This window comes from Bos taurus, chromosome 8 (assembly GCF_002263795.3).
Source record: "Bos taurus isolate L1 Dominette 01449 registration number 42190680 breed Hereford chromosome 8, ARS-UCD2.0, whole genome shotgun sequence".
Lineage (NCBI taxonomy): Eukaryota > Metazoa > Chordata > Mammalia > Artiodactyla > Bovidae > Bos > Bos taurus.
In genome coordinates, this window is record NC_037335.1 from 489,947 (window position 1) to 505,479 (window position 15,533).

Sequence of the window (15,533 nt, forward strand, 5' to 3'; positions counted from 1 at the left end):
AGCCCAGGAGCCACACGAGAAGCCACTGAAATGAGAAACTCACAAACCACAACTTCAGAGAAGACCCTGCTCACCACAGGTAGAGAAAAGCCAATGCAGCAACAAAGACCCAGAACAGCCAAACATGAATAAATAAATGCTTGGTTTTTTTAACAGAGAGACAGAGAGAGAGAGAGAATGTCCAGGAACGTTGTCCAAGTAAAATGGCTGTGTAGATTCAACCACTGTCAATAAAAAATTATAGTAGATAACAATTACAGAGCCAGATATAAGAAAAAAGTTGAAAATGTAAAGGCAGTAGAAATTATCCAAAATCAGATAGAGGCTACAGGAAATTTTGCTCTTTAAAAAAAAAAAAAAACAGTTCTTAAGGGTAAGAAATGTGTTTGCAACACAAAGAATACAGGTGTAGCAGCTGTGATGGTGCACAGGTGTGGCCGAGAGGAGCTACCCCACATCCAAGGAGAGGCTAGGAGGAGCTACCCCACGTCCAAGGTCAGGAGTGGCCGCCCAGAGGAGTTACCCCACACCCAAGCTCAGGGACTGAAGCCGAGAAGAGCTACCCCACATCCAAGGTCAGGGGTGGCAGCCCAAAGGAGTTACCCCACATCCAAAGTAAGGAGCAGTGGCTGCACCTTGCTGGAGCAGCCATGAAGAGATACCCCACATCCAAGGTAAGAGAAACCCAAGTAAGAGGGTAGGCACTAAGAGAGGGCATAAGAGGGCAGACAGACGGAAACCACAATCACAGACAACAGGCCAATCTGATCACACTAACCACAGCTTGTCTAACTCAACAAAACCTAGGAATAAGCCTACCTAAAGACACATAAGACCTGTATGCAGAAAACGCTAAGACCCTGATGAAAGAAATCAAAGATGACACAAACAGATGGAAAGACATACCATGTTCCTGGACTAGAAGAATAAATATTGTGAAAATGACCATACTACCTAAAGCAAACTACAGATTCAATGCAGTCCCTATAAATTACCAAAGGTATTTTTTCCAAAGACCTAGAACAAATAATTTTATAATTTGTTTGGAAGCACAAAAGACCCCAAATAGCCAAAGCAATCTTAAGAAAGAAAAACAGAGCTGGAGGAATCAACCTTCCTGGCTTCAGATATACTACAAAGCTACAGTCATTGAAACAGTATGGTACTGGCACAAAAATAGAAATACAGATCAATGGAACAAGGTAGAAAGCCCAGAGATAAACTTATGCACATATTGGCACCTTATCTTTGACAAAGGAGACAAGAATATACAATTAAGAAAAGATAGCCTCTTCAATAAGTGGTGATGAGAAAACTGGACAACTCTGTGTAAAAGAATGAAATTAGAACACTTCCTAACACCATACACAAAAATCAACTCAAAACAGATTAAAGATCTAAATGTAAAACCAGAAACAATAAAACTCTTAGAGTTAAACATAGGTAGAACCCTGTATGACATAAATCACAGTAAGATCCTCTATGACCCACCTCCCAGAGTAATAGAAATAAAAACAAAAATAAACATATGGAGCCTAATAAAACTTAAAATGTTTTGCACAGCAAGGGAAACTACAAACAAGATGAAAAGGGAACTCTCAGAATGAGAGAAAATAATTGCAAATGAAGCAACTGACAAAGGCTTAATCTCCAAAATATACAAGCAGCTCATGCAGCTCAATATTGGAAAAACAAACAACCCAATCAAAAAATGGGCAGAAAACCTAAACAGACATTTGTCCAAGGAAGACCTACAGATGACCAATAAGCACATGAAAAGATGTTCAACATCACTCATTATTAGAGCAATTAAAATTAAAACTATATGAGGTATCACTTCACATGGTTAGAATGAAAGTTTTAATCATTCAGTCAGGTCCAACTGTGACCCCATGGGCCCCTAACCCACCAGGTTTCTCTGTCCATGGAATTCTCCAGGCAAGAATACTGGAGTGGGTTCCCATTTCCTTCTCCAAGGGATCTTCCCAACCCAGGAACTGAACCTGGGACTCCTGCACTGCAGGCAAATTCTTTACTGTCTGAGCCACCAGGGAAGCCCTCAGTTAGAATGAAGTGACGTAAAAGTCGATCAGTCGTGTCTGACTCTTTGCAACCCCATGGACTATACAGTCCATGGAATTCTCCAGGCCAGAATACTGGAGTGGGTAGCCTTTCCCTTCTCCAGGAGATCTTCCCAACCCAGGGATTGAACCCAGATCTCCCGCATTGTAGGCGGATTCTTTACCAGCTGAGCCACAAGGAAAGCCAAAGAATACTGGAGTGGGTAGCCTATCCCTTCTCCAGTGGATCTTCCCAACCCAGGAATTGAGCTGGGGTCTCCTGCATTGCAGGCAGATTCTTACCAATGGAGCTATCAGGGAAGCCCTTGGTTAGAATGGCCATGATAAAAAAAATATCTACAAACAATAAATGCTGGAGAGGATGTGGAGAAAAGGGAACCCTCTTGCACTGTTGGTGGGAATGTAAATTCATACAGCTACTATGAAGAAAAGTATGAAGATTCCTTAAAAAACTAGGAATAAATTGACAACATGACCCAGCAATCCCTGGACATATACCCTGAGAAAACAACAATTCAAAAATATGCATGTACCTCAATGTTCACTGCAGCATTATTTACAATAATGCTGGACACAGAAGCAACCTAGATGTCCGTCAGTAGCTGAATGGGTAAAGAAGATGTGTTACATATATACAATGGAATATTACTCAGTCATGAAAAGGAATGAATTTGAGTCAGTTACAGTGAGGTGGATGAACACAGAGTTTGTTATACAGAGTGAAGTAAGTCAAAAGAAGTATTGTATACATGCATGTCAATCAGTTGTGTCTGACCCTTTGCAACCCCATGGTCTGTATGTATGCCAGGCTCCTCTGTCCATGAGATTTCTCCAGCCAGAATACTGGAGTGGTTTGCCATATCCTACTCAAGGGTATCTTCCTGGCCCAGGGATCACACTTATATCTCTTACATTGGCAGGCAGATTCTGAGCCACCTGGGAATATTAAAGCATATATAGAGAATCTAGAAAAATGGTACTGATGAACCTAGGAGAGAACATACTTGTGGGTACAGGGGAGGAAGGAGAGGGTGGGACAAGCTGGGAGAGCAGCACCGACATATCCACACTACCATGTGTAAAACAGCGAGTGGGAGGCTGCTGTGTAGCACAGGGAGCTCAGCTCCACGCTCTGTGATGATGTAGTGGGGTGGCATGTGGGGGTGGGAGGGAGGCACGAGAGGGAGAGGATATATACATAATTATCAGTGATTCGCATTGTTCTAAAACCAACAAAACATTGTAAAGCAATTTCGCCAGGAAAAAAAAAGTGTGAATTTGAGGCTTTCAGACCTGAATTTGTGGCTTTTTGATTCTCTGATCTTCTCAACCCCTATAGCTGCTGCTGCTGCTGCTAAGTCGCTTCCGTCGTTTCCGACTCTGTGCAACCCCATAGACGGCAGCCCACCAGGCTCCCCCGTCCCTGGGATTCTCCAGGCAAGAACACTGGGGTGGGTTGCCATTTCCTTCTCCAATGCATGAAAGTGAAAAGTGAAGCTGCTCAGTTGTGTCCGACTCTTAGTGACCCCATGGACTGCAGCCCACCAGGCTCCTCCTTCCATGGGATTTTCCAGGCAAGAGTCCTGGAGTGGGGTGCCATTGCCTTCTCCACCCCCATAGCTACAATGATGCAAATCAGCAGAATAAAACTATGGTATCAAGGGACAGCAAGGGAATTCCAGAAAAACATCTACCTCTGCTTCACTGACTACACTAAAGCCTTTGACTGCATGGATCACAACAAACTGTGGAAAATTCTTAAAGAGATGGGAATACCAGACCATCTTACCTGTCTCCTGAGAAACCTGTATGCAGGTCAAAAAACAACAATTAGAACCTTGTATGGAACAACTGACTGGTTCAGGATTGAGAAAGGAGTATACCAGGGATGTTTCTTGTCACCCTGTTTACTTAACTTAGATGTTAAGTACATCATGTGAAATGCCAGGCTGGATGAGTTACAAGCTGGAATCAAGATTACTGGGAGAAATACCAACAACCTCAGATATGTAGATGATACCACTCTAATGGCAGAAAGTGAAAAGGAACTAAAGAGCCTATTGATGAGGGTGGAGGAGAGTGAAAAGCCGGCTTAAAACTCATTATTTAAAAAACTAAGATCATGGAATCTATTCCCATCACTTAGTAGCAAATAGAAGGGGGAAAGGTGGAAACAATGACAGATTTCCTTTTCTTAGGCTTTAAAATCACTGCCACTGGTGACTGCAGCCAAGAAATTAGAAGACAATTGCTTTTTGGCAGGAAAGCTGTAACAAACCTAAACAGTGTCTTAAAGAGCAAAGACATCACTTTGCCAACAAAGGTCCAACTAGTCAAAGCTATGGTCTTTCTAGTAGTCATGTACAGATGTGAGAGTTGGACCATAAAGAAAGTTGAGCGGCGGAAAATTGATGCCTTTGAACTGTGGTGCTGGAGAAGACTCTTGAGAGTCCCTTTGACAGCAAGGAGATCAAACCAGTCAATCCTAAAGGAAATCAACCCTGACTATTCATTGGAAGGACCGATACTGAAGCTCCAACACGTGTGCCACCTGATGGGAAGAGCCGACTCATTGGAAAAGATCCTGATGCTAGGAAAGATTGAAGGCAGAAGGAGAAGGGGGTGACAGAGAATGAGATGGTTGGATGGCATCACTGATGTGATGTGCATGAACTTGGGTAAACTCCAGGAGATTGCAGGGGACAGGGAAGCTTGGCATGCTGCGGTCCATGGGGTCTCAAAGAGCCAGATAGGACTTGGTGACTGACTCACAACAACAACAAATGAACACTGGGTTGTTCACTAAGTGGCAAGTTGCAGTAAAATGCTATAATACACATTTTGTGATTTGGGGGAAATAATGTATGAAACATATGCTTACAGATATTTCCTAACAATATATTGGACTTTGAAGCTGTTTTTAAAATGTTTCCTCAAAATGTAATAAGGCTAAATCCTAAAATAAAGTATATACATATGAAAGTGTATAGATGAAAGTGAAAGTTACTCAGTCATGTGTGACTCTGTGACCCCATGGATTATACATGGAATTCTCCAGGCCAGAATACTGTAGTGGGTAGCCTTTCTCTTCTCCAGGGATCGAACCCAGGTCTCCCACATTGCAGGCAGATTCTTTACCAGCTGAGCCACAAAGGAAGCCCAAGAATACCAGATTGGGTAGCCTATCCCTTCTCCAGCAGATCTTCCTGACCCAGGAATCAAACCGGGACTCCTGCATTGCAGGTAGATTCTTTACCAACCGAGCTATGAGGGAAGCCCAAGTGTACAAATGATGGCGCACATATATAATTTCTCCAAAACTTCTCCTGATGGGTAATCATTTCTTTCCTAAATAAACTATTTTTTAACATAAGACATATAACTGTTTAATATATTTAGTGAATGGTACGTGTGTTAGTCACTAAGTCGTGTGGAATTCTTTGCGACCCCATTGACCGTAGCCTGCCAGGCTCCTCCATCCACAGGATTTTCCAGGGAAGAATACTGGAGCAGGTTGCCATTTCCTTCTCCAAGTGAATGGTAGAGATGCATATAAAACCTAGCCATGTGAAGCATGAAGCTAGAAGCTGGAGGAACTGAAAAAGTCTGAGTGTTAAAAACGACAAAGCAGAAAATAAATCATTAACTATGTGGTTAATCAACCCACTTTCCGTAAGTCACCAGCTTTCTCAAAAGATTACACTGCTTTGATTGGTTTGATAATTAATGTTTCTTAAATCAACACAGAGCCAGGGGTTAAGCTACCGATTCTGTTTGTTTTGTGCATTAATTCTGCCTGTGACTGGTGGCTCAGTATATTAATAAATGCTTGTCCATAACTGACCCTCTGTTTTCTTGCTTGAGAAACCAAAGTGGACAGTGGACACACTTAAATTGGATTGAACGGTGAACTTGAGTTCTTTCTAGGGACACAGTGAAACAAGTCTATTCAACTGACCACACACTAAACACCATTTGATCTGCCCTGAAGTTAAACATTATCATCAAAATGTTTTGCGGAGACTATGTGAGTATAATGGCTATTTCCATAAAACTTCAGTTTTTCGAGATGTGTAAACCTTGTTTACAAAATTTCATTTGTGGTTCTTGACATTTTTGACAAGAAATATTGGTGTTTTGATTTATATTCATTAAAATTTTAATGAGTAGGTGTCCAATGTAACTATTAAACAAAGTTTGTGTTATTAAATATCAAATTCGTGCTAATTTTGAAATAAGGTATTGTTCTCTAGAGGCAATTCAGTGATCCCTACTTTCTAAAGTTACCTGACTCAGAATTCTAACTGAAGTAGTAATAAGCTATTTTTGTCTCCATACTTACTTCTGTCTATAAGAAACTAAAAGTAAACCTGGTTGCTAATTTTTATTTAAAATCTATGGTATGTTCAGAAAATATAGTTTATTTTTTAACAATTATTTTGAATTTAAACAAATGTAAGACTTAGTTTAGTCATTTTATTTTTTTTCTTGTCTGAGTCACTTTGATCCAATTACTCTAACAGTCCATGAACTTTGGAAGAGCCTATGGAGACACTGAGTTATTTAAATATACATCATTTGAAAAGATATCCACTTTGCACAACCTTGGAAATTATATATACATTTGTTGAGGATTTTCTAAAAATCTGTATCATTAAAAATGCTTTCCAGAAGCCTTTTATTTTTAGTGCAAAAATTTTATGAAAGAAAAGAAAACAATTATTTGGTTAAACTTTGGCACAAAAATGATGTTATTTACCTATTTACAAAATATTAATCCCTAGAAATTTTTATTTACTTATATTGCTTTTCAAATTAAATATTGAATGGAACCTAAAAAGTAGCTACTTTCCATCACTGTTGGTTCATGAATCTTAATTTTATCTTGAGATTTCAGGATCTTGTTTGCAGTTGAAATTTCCTTTATCATCTTATTAATTGTAAGGCAGTTACATTCTACTATAGAAACAGAAGTTGTTACATAATTTAGGCCAGCACAGTAAATGATTTAATTTGTAAAAGAAATTGTTTTTTCCCAATTATTACTTTCAAATAATTGTACATGGATGAATAGAAAATTTCTCCCTTTTTTTTTTCATTCAAGTACAATTATTTGGAAGTAATTAAAACTATATTCTGTGTGGTACATATGGTTTTATATTAATATTTTATGCCAATCTATCAAAAGATATATTCATAGAATATTTAAATTACATTTCAGAGACTACTAAAAGTTACCAATGATAACAAGCTTTTAAAGAAATGCGATGGTTTGCCATGCTTCTGTAGATAAAGAAGAATATCAGAGATTAAAGAGTTGGATTTCAGCAGACCTAAACTTTCATTTTAAGTGTTCTGATCATCTATTTTAGAGATAAATATTAGGTTTTATGAATTATCTCAGAAAATTTTGATGATAAATGGTTTTACATAATCATGTTATTATATTTTCATATTTATAAATCCAGTTATATATATATCCTTAAGATTTATGGACTAACTGGGAAGAATTGGATATTAACCTGGCATATATGAGGTCAAGTTCACCTGTTTAATCTCCATTCTGGGGATGTGTCCTTCAGCAAAAGGCAGGCTTTTGCACAATAAGTAAAAGTCCTCAAGTCATAGGGGAGATAATTACTGACGGGGTTGCTTGTTAAACTATTAAGTTTAAACTAAAGTTAAATTATCGACTGAGCCTTCTTCTCAGCAGCTCTGATTGAATGACACCTGAATTCACCCCCTTGGTATAAACACATGACCAGTCCATTCTGAAGGAGATCAGCCCTGGGATTTCTTTGGAAGGAATGATGCTAAAGCTGAAACTCCAGTACTTTGGCCACCTCATGTGAAGAGTTGACTCATTGGAAAAGACTCTGATGCTAGGAGGGATTGGGGGCAGGAGGAGGAGGGGATGACAGAGGATGAGATGGCTGTATGGCATCACTGACTTGATGGACGTGAGTCCGAGTGAACTCCAGGAGTTGGTGATGGACAGGGAGGCCTGGCATGCTGCGATTCATGGGGTCGCAAAGAATCGGACACGACTGAGTGACTGATCTGATCTGATCTGATCTTTAGAGCCACCAAAATAATGCATTATGTCAGTTGCAAAACATAGAAAATTTAAACAGAAATCAAGCAAGAGGCAAGAATTAGAGAAAAGCAGTTATATTTCTATAGGAAAGAAACATATTCACTCATTGAAAATTACTTTCCAGAATTTTGGAGTTAGATGATCCTCAGGGATTAAAGTAATTCAAGTGGGTTAGTTACATCAAGAAGGTAAATTCACCTTCCTGAAAGTATTTTACAGGTGTGCTTGACTGTAAAATTGTTAAAAGCAAGATTTAATGAAATGATGTTGGCAAGCCTGGAACTGTTCTGATTTACTACTTAGCCAGATATAAATCACCTGTCAGGAAGATGGTATTATAACATGTCTCTTGGAATGGAAGAAATTTCACTGCAGAGCATTACCAAAAACATGCCCAAATCAGTATCTAAACCAGGTCTGTCTGTCACTGTAACTCAAGCTCTTATCCACAGAAAAACACTGTCCCTTCCACATACATTGCCCTGATTCTTCTACCAAAACTGATGGCTGCTTTTGTCCTGTTTTGTCATCAACTGATTTCCCCTTTTTGTATGCGTGCTCAGTCACTTAGTCGTGTCTGACTCTTCTGTGACTCCATGGACTGTAGCCCACCAGGCTCCTCTGTCCACGGGATTTCCAAGGCAGGAACAATGGATTGAGTTATCATTTCCTCCTCCATCATTTTGTACAGTAGCATTTTATTTATTATAGACTCCTTTATTTGGTAACACTCTTCTTTTTTGCCTCAAAGGAAATTTTAATCCTTTTCCTTTCCTTTTGACAACTTTCCTATTTCTACCACATTTATTGAATCTGAAAAAAAGTTAATCATAGGAAGATCACAAGCAATATAATATGTCTAGCACATATTCCACACCTGAATTTACGTTTTACTTTACACAGAGAGAAGTTATCACTATTAAAATTTCCCGAGTCTGTGATAAACAGCAGGAGCTTTGCATGCCTTGTCTGATGGGACAGTCACTGTGAATCTTTTTACAAGAATACTCCGGGACAGGCAAAGATCCTTCCATTCTTCTTGGAGGCTCCAGACATTCTGCTCAGTGGTTTTAAACATTGTTTTCAGGTTTCACAACCTTCAAGGAAAATTTTATCTACCAGTTTCCATATGAATATATTGAGGCTTAGAGAAGTTAAATAATTTTTCCGGGAATGAAAAGGCAGGAAGTGGTGAAACAGAATGTAACTCCAAAACCGTATCCATCACACATACACAGTTAGAAGTTAAACACATCTAAGTGTGACTGCTGTGTGTTAGTCACTCAGTCGTGTCCGACTCTTTGCAACCCCATGGACTGTCACCTACCAGGCTCCTCTGTCCTTGGGGATTCTCCAGGCAAGAATACTGGAGTGGGTTGCCATGCCCTCCTCCAGGGGATCTTCCTGACCCAGGTCTCCTGCACTGCAGGTGGATTCTTTACCAGCTGAATTACCAGGGAAGCCCCTAAGTGTGATTATCCTACATAATTAGAGGTTATGTTACAAAGGAAACAGCAGACCCTTTGTCAGTCCAATTGAGAGAGGAAATTAGCAGCAGTATTTTCACAGAGATGCTGTTACTCATAGATTTGCTTCCAGAATGGCCTGAGAATAGTCTGACAACAGCAGCTGAGCTAACATCTAGAATGGGCAACCAGGCAGTCTGCATTTCAGCCCAACTAACGTGAAACAAGGCTCAGTATTAAAGAACCCACCTGCCAATGCGGGAGGCACAGACTTGGGTTTGATCCCTGGGTGGAGAAGATCCCCTGGAGGAGGAAATGGCAGTCCACTCCAGTATTCTTGCCTGGGAAATCCCATGGACAGGGAAGCCTGGCGGGTGACAGTCCATGGGGTCGAAAACAGTCAGACATGACTGAGGACTGAATAACAACAACATGAATTAAATGCACGGCTGCTCAGGTATGAATGGCAGGTGGGGAAGGCAGATGGGCAGTAAATCAGAAGCAAGTCCGGGCTTTCAGTCCGGAGGGCCTTCAGGCTGAGAAGGCCTCCCTCCCTTGCAGGCAGAAGCTGGGAGGGGCAAGATCTTTTTAAAAACAATTTTATTGGAGTGCAGTTGATTCAAAGGCAAGAGCATTTTAAAAGCAGATTTTCCTATAGAAAGGGACTCCTGAGAGAAATATTCCAAGCTAGAAATGTGATTTTGATTGCTTATCTACAGTATGACTTACTGAACAAATAATAAGAAAAGATTATTCATACTGCGATTGCATTTTACTATCACAGGACTGTGTTGTCTGAACTTGACATGCTAGGATTTAACAAGACTCATGACTCATGTGGGTGAGGCCTCCACTGCAACTGAAGCTTCTGTTGAACTCATACATACTGGACTGGAAAAGTCTATGCAGTCATGTTTTCCTTGTAGTCCTGTATAAGCATATTGCTAATAAGTATTATTATTATTGCTAATAATATTTCAAAACTCCTTTAACAGTTATGGACTGCTTTATTGTAAGAGCAGGGCAAACATAACCGTAGGATCACTACTGAACAAGCACTCAGGGCCAGCTTCACCTCCAAGGCTCTATGCTGAGGACCATTTACTCAAGCTTTGTTGTTGTTTAGTCACTCAGTTGTGTCCGACTCTTTTGACCCCATGGACTATCACCCACCAGGCTTCTCTGTCCATGGGATTTTCCAGGCAAGAATACTAGAGTGGGTTGCCATTTTTCACCTCCAGGGGATCTTCCCCACCCAGGGATTGAACCCGCATCTCCTGTTTTGGCAGGCGGGTTCTTTACCACTGAGCACCAACCTGGGAAGGCCTTACTTAAGCTTTCTGCATCTCAATTTTCCTACCTGTGAGATGGGTGATATGGGCTTCTCAGGTGGTACAAGTGGTAAAGAACCCACCTGCTAATGCAGATTATGCATAAGAGACATGGATTCCTTCCTTGGGTCAGGAAGATCTCCTGGAGGATGCCATGGCAACCCCCTTCAGTATTCTTGCCTGGAGAATCCCGTGGACAGAGGACAGAATCCCATGGCTGCAGTCAGTGGGATCGCGAAGAGTTGGACATGACTAAGCAACTTAGCACAGCACACAGCACAGAAAATAGGTGGTATAATAGCACCTGTATTATATGAGTCTCTCGAGGATTACTTGGCAGGTAATGCTCTGAGAAGACCTGAAGTACAAACACACCTGGGAACTACTATTAGCAGTTTTATTAAGTAGCTGTGCCAGCATTTGAACCCAACTAATGCAGAAGCCCTGGCTGTCAACATCCCAGCACACGGCTTCTAGAGAGGAGGTTAAGTCTGCACCATTACTAACGTGCTCGTACACACACACACACACACACACACATATGTATATTCATATATATGTGTATAAGTATTCATAACATTCATGAGCAAATTTGAATACCAGCAAAAGTTCCAAGGGTGGAAACAGAAATATATTGTCTTATATGAATACATTCTCTTTATCTGTAAATAGCTTCTGCTGCTGCTGCTAAGTCGCTTCAGTCGTGTCCGACTCTGTGCAGCTCCATAGACAGCAGCCCACCAGGCTCCCCCGTCCCTGGGATTCTCCAGGCAAGAACACTGGAGTGGGTTGCCATTTCCTTCTCCAATGCATGAAAGTGAAAAGGGAAAGGGAAGTCGCTCAGTTGTGTCCGACTCTAGCGACCCCATGGACTGCAGCCTACCAGGCTCCTCCATCCGTGGGATTTTCCAGGCAAGAGTACTGGAGTGGGGTGCCATTATAGCTTCTACCATGCTAAAAAGTTTCTCACAATCCCACTTCCTTCACCAGTTATTGCAAACTCTGTTTTTTATGTCCTCCAAAGTGTACTGTACTTGTGTTATCCAGCTCCTCGCCTCTGAGTATCCCTGGCTCCATCCTACCTGGGCTGTCACCCACCCCCTCTACCTGCAGGGTCCTGTGGAGGTTGGCAGTGACCTCCATGACCTGACCTATACCCCATTCTCTGCCTTCTCTTGTAGACATATGGGTGAGGTCTAACTTCGGCTCTTTGCCAGGGAAAGCCCTAGGGCTAAATCCTTGAACTTATTTACAGCCACTCCTTCAGTCATTGCATCCAATCTACTGGCTTTAATTACAATCTACACACAGAGCCTTCTTGGAATGTACATCTCAACTCATCACCTGTGCCTGAATCCCAGATTCATACAAGCGGGTGTCTACTCAGGAAGTAAAAACTCACTCCATCCTTGGTTTAGGTCAGAGTAAAAGAAAGGTAAAAGCTTGAAAATCAGAGTTACTCCTGACTCCTCTGACTCTCATGAGTTTGTGTGTGCTCAGTCATGTCCGACTCACCGTGACACCATGGATTGTCATCTGCCAGGCTTCTCTGTCCATGGAATTATCCAGCCAAGAGTACTGGAGTGGGTTGCCATTTCCTTCTCCAGGGGATCTTCCCAACCAGGGATCAAACTGAGTCTCCTGCATTGCAGGCAGATTCGCTACCACTGAGCCACCTGGGAAGCCCCTCTGTCTCCCTCACACCTCACAACAATCCACCAGCAGAACCTGTAGGTTCTACAGTCACAGAATTCACTACACAACACCTCTCACCAGTCCTCTACATCCAGCCATCCACTCCACCATCATCATTACCTGATGGCTTCCTGCAGCTCCCTCCTACCTGGACTCCTGCTTCTATCTCTGCTCAAACTTCTGGGTCTTGTGGACACAACAGTGAGTACAACTGTCAAAAACATGAATTCCATTGATGACAAGTTCCACTGATGATGGTGTAGGGACCACCATCATTCTGGAGTGAGTTACAGAGGAGGAGGTAAAAACATTAAAGAGGAGCATGGAAACAAGCTTCTGGTCTTGGTTTACAAGTCATTGTTCACTGTGATAACAAGAATGAAACCCAGTTTCATGTTGTAGCATCATTTTCAGTTTCCAGAGTGCTTACCGTGTACAGACTACAGGGTTCGTGGAAGATAAGACACCTTTCTCACATACCTCTCTGGACATGCTGACTTCTTGTAAATGTCCAGGTTTCCAGGTGATTGCAAATTATCAGGGAAGATTTTTGACATTATATGTCTACTCTCATTAATACACGGTGCTCATTCTCATAACATTAGGGCAAAGCCAGAACCAACTGCAAATATAAATAGCACTGGGAGTTGTAAAACCAAAGGAACAAGAAAAATATGGTTGATGATATTTTTATTTTATGTTTTCCAATTAATCAACCCACTTAACAAACAGTACAAGAACATCATCAGATTATCACAAATCACTTTCAAAAACTATACTTCTTTTGTTAAGTCTTGAGATTAAAGACTGAAGCAACGATGACTAAGCAATGAGACTCATGGTTACTCTAATGAGTCATGCATTCCCAAGATAACAGGAAGTGGAGAAAGCAGATAGAGAGATGGTTTGGAGGGTGTTACCTGCTGATACTTCATTGCTATAGCACTACCTTTAGACCAATACCCAGCCCTCTATCTACCACTAATTTCTGCTATCAGTGCAAACTTCTTGCAATCATTCATCAAAAGCAAAAAGATTATGGGAATTTTTAAAATGTATTTCAGAGTTCACATTGTCAACCTCCCTCCTTGAGCCTCTTTGGAACTGTCTTCAAGAATTCATAATACCCTGCTTATAGCCTGTGGACGTGCCTTTCTCATCCAAGGCATAGAAAAGACTGCTTTTTAAGACTCATCTTCTTTGTCAGCATCCCATCTTATTGACACAGGAAAGAGAGTGGGTCACGTCTGAGGCCCTGGGATGGCTGCCAAGTGTGGCTTCCTGACTTAAAGCAGGAAAGAATTCAAGAGTGAGCCATGGTAAAGTGTGTGTGTATGTGTGTGTGTGCATGTGTCTGTGTTCAGTCGTGCACAGAAGGTTTACTCAGGGAGATACACACTCCATAGACAGCATGTGGGTCATCTCAGAAGGAAAGAGCAGGCCCCTGGGTGTGGGGAGTCAGTTTTTATAGCAGTGGGAAATTTCATAGGTTAAGGAGTTGGAGGAATATTCCAGTTATTTCGGGGAAGGGGCTGTGATTTCCAGGAATTGGGCCACTGCCCACTTTCTGACCTTGTGGTCGTGGTGCCAGGGGTGTGTCACCCAGCTTGCTGTTGTATTCCAGTGAGTGCATATCGAGGCTTCAGGTCAAGTGGAGGTCAACCCGTCCACCATCGTGTGCCTATTTGGGTCTAGTCAGTTTACATCATATCTTTGGGCTCTGTCATTCCTTCAAAGGTTGAGCCCTGCACCCTCCTGTCTCATTATCACTGTATGGAGTTGGAGTCTTCATACAGTGGAGTCTCTAAATTATGCTTTGATTTATGTAACCTTCAGACATCCTGGTCACTACACTTGAAGGAAGCAGGAAAATAAGATGCTAACAGACCATGACATGTATGATGTACAAAAGAGTGATTCTAGGCTATTTGTGCATATGATACTGTGTGTTACATGGTCCTGTTAGAGAAAAAGTGGGAATCAGTTTCACTCATAGGCCACTCTGGATTATCTTTTCAGTTTATTATGTGGCAATTTGTAATAAAGTAACAAGATATGAATGTATTTTATCATTCTATTTAGCAATTACAACCTTAGTGCTATTTAATTTTTAAGTGAGAAGGATTAAAAACATGGAAGAAATAATATTTTTTCAAGTTATAAAAAAAAAACACATTAACCCCAGCAGACATATTGTTCTAAGGAATATGTATTAGTTATGGTTTTAAAAAAATATAAATCCTATTGTATTTTAGAGTTGGATGACTCCTGTTCTTGTCACCACTATAAAAGTAATCTGCTTGAATTATTGTTCAATTCTTTAGAGGTAGTGAATATACATATACATTCTACTAAGCTTTCATTCCATACTGTTCATACTGTTCATGGGGTTCTCAAGGCAAGAATACTGAAGTGGTTTGCCATTCCCTTCTCCAGTGGACCACATTCTGTCAGACCTCTCCACCATGACCCGCCCATCCTGGGTGGGCATGGCTTAGTTTCATTGAGTTAGACAAGGCTGTGGTCCATGTGATCAGATTGGCTAGTTTTCTGTGATTATGGTTTCAGTGTGTCTGCCCTCTGATGCCCTCTCACAACATGTACCATCTTACTTGGGTTTCTGTTACCTTGGACGTGGGGTATCCCTTCACAGCTGTTCCAGCAAAGTGCAGCCACTGCTCCTTACCTTGGGCGAGGGGTATCTCCTCACTGCCACCCGTCCTGACCTTGTGGGGTAGCTCCTCTCAGCCCTCCTGTGCCTGAGCAACCACTGCTCCTTGGACATGGGGTTGCTCCTTTCAGCCGCCTCCCCTGACCTCAGGCATGTATGAAAAGGCAAAATGATAGAATACTGAAAGAGGAA

General features: G+C 41.4%; 1 protein-coding gene across 1 annotated transcript in view; it reads left to right on the forward strand.

The window, feature by feature from the left end:
• Positions 1-5,924: 5,924 nt before the first annotated feature.
• Positions 5,925-15,533, forward strand: part of ANXA10 (annexin A10) — a 75,602-nt gene continuing 65,993 nt past the window's right edge. The window contains exon 1 of the mRNA NM_001192058.1: positions 5,925-6,108. Coding sequence (NP_001178987.1) covers positions 6,091-6,108 — 18 coding nt within the window. The 5' untranslated portion in view covers positions 5,925-6,090. The remainder of the gene's footprint in view (positions 6,109-15,533) is intronic.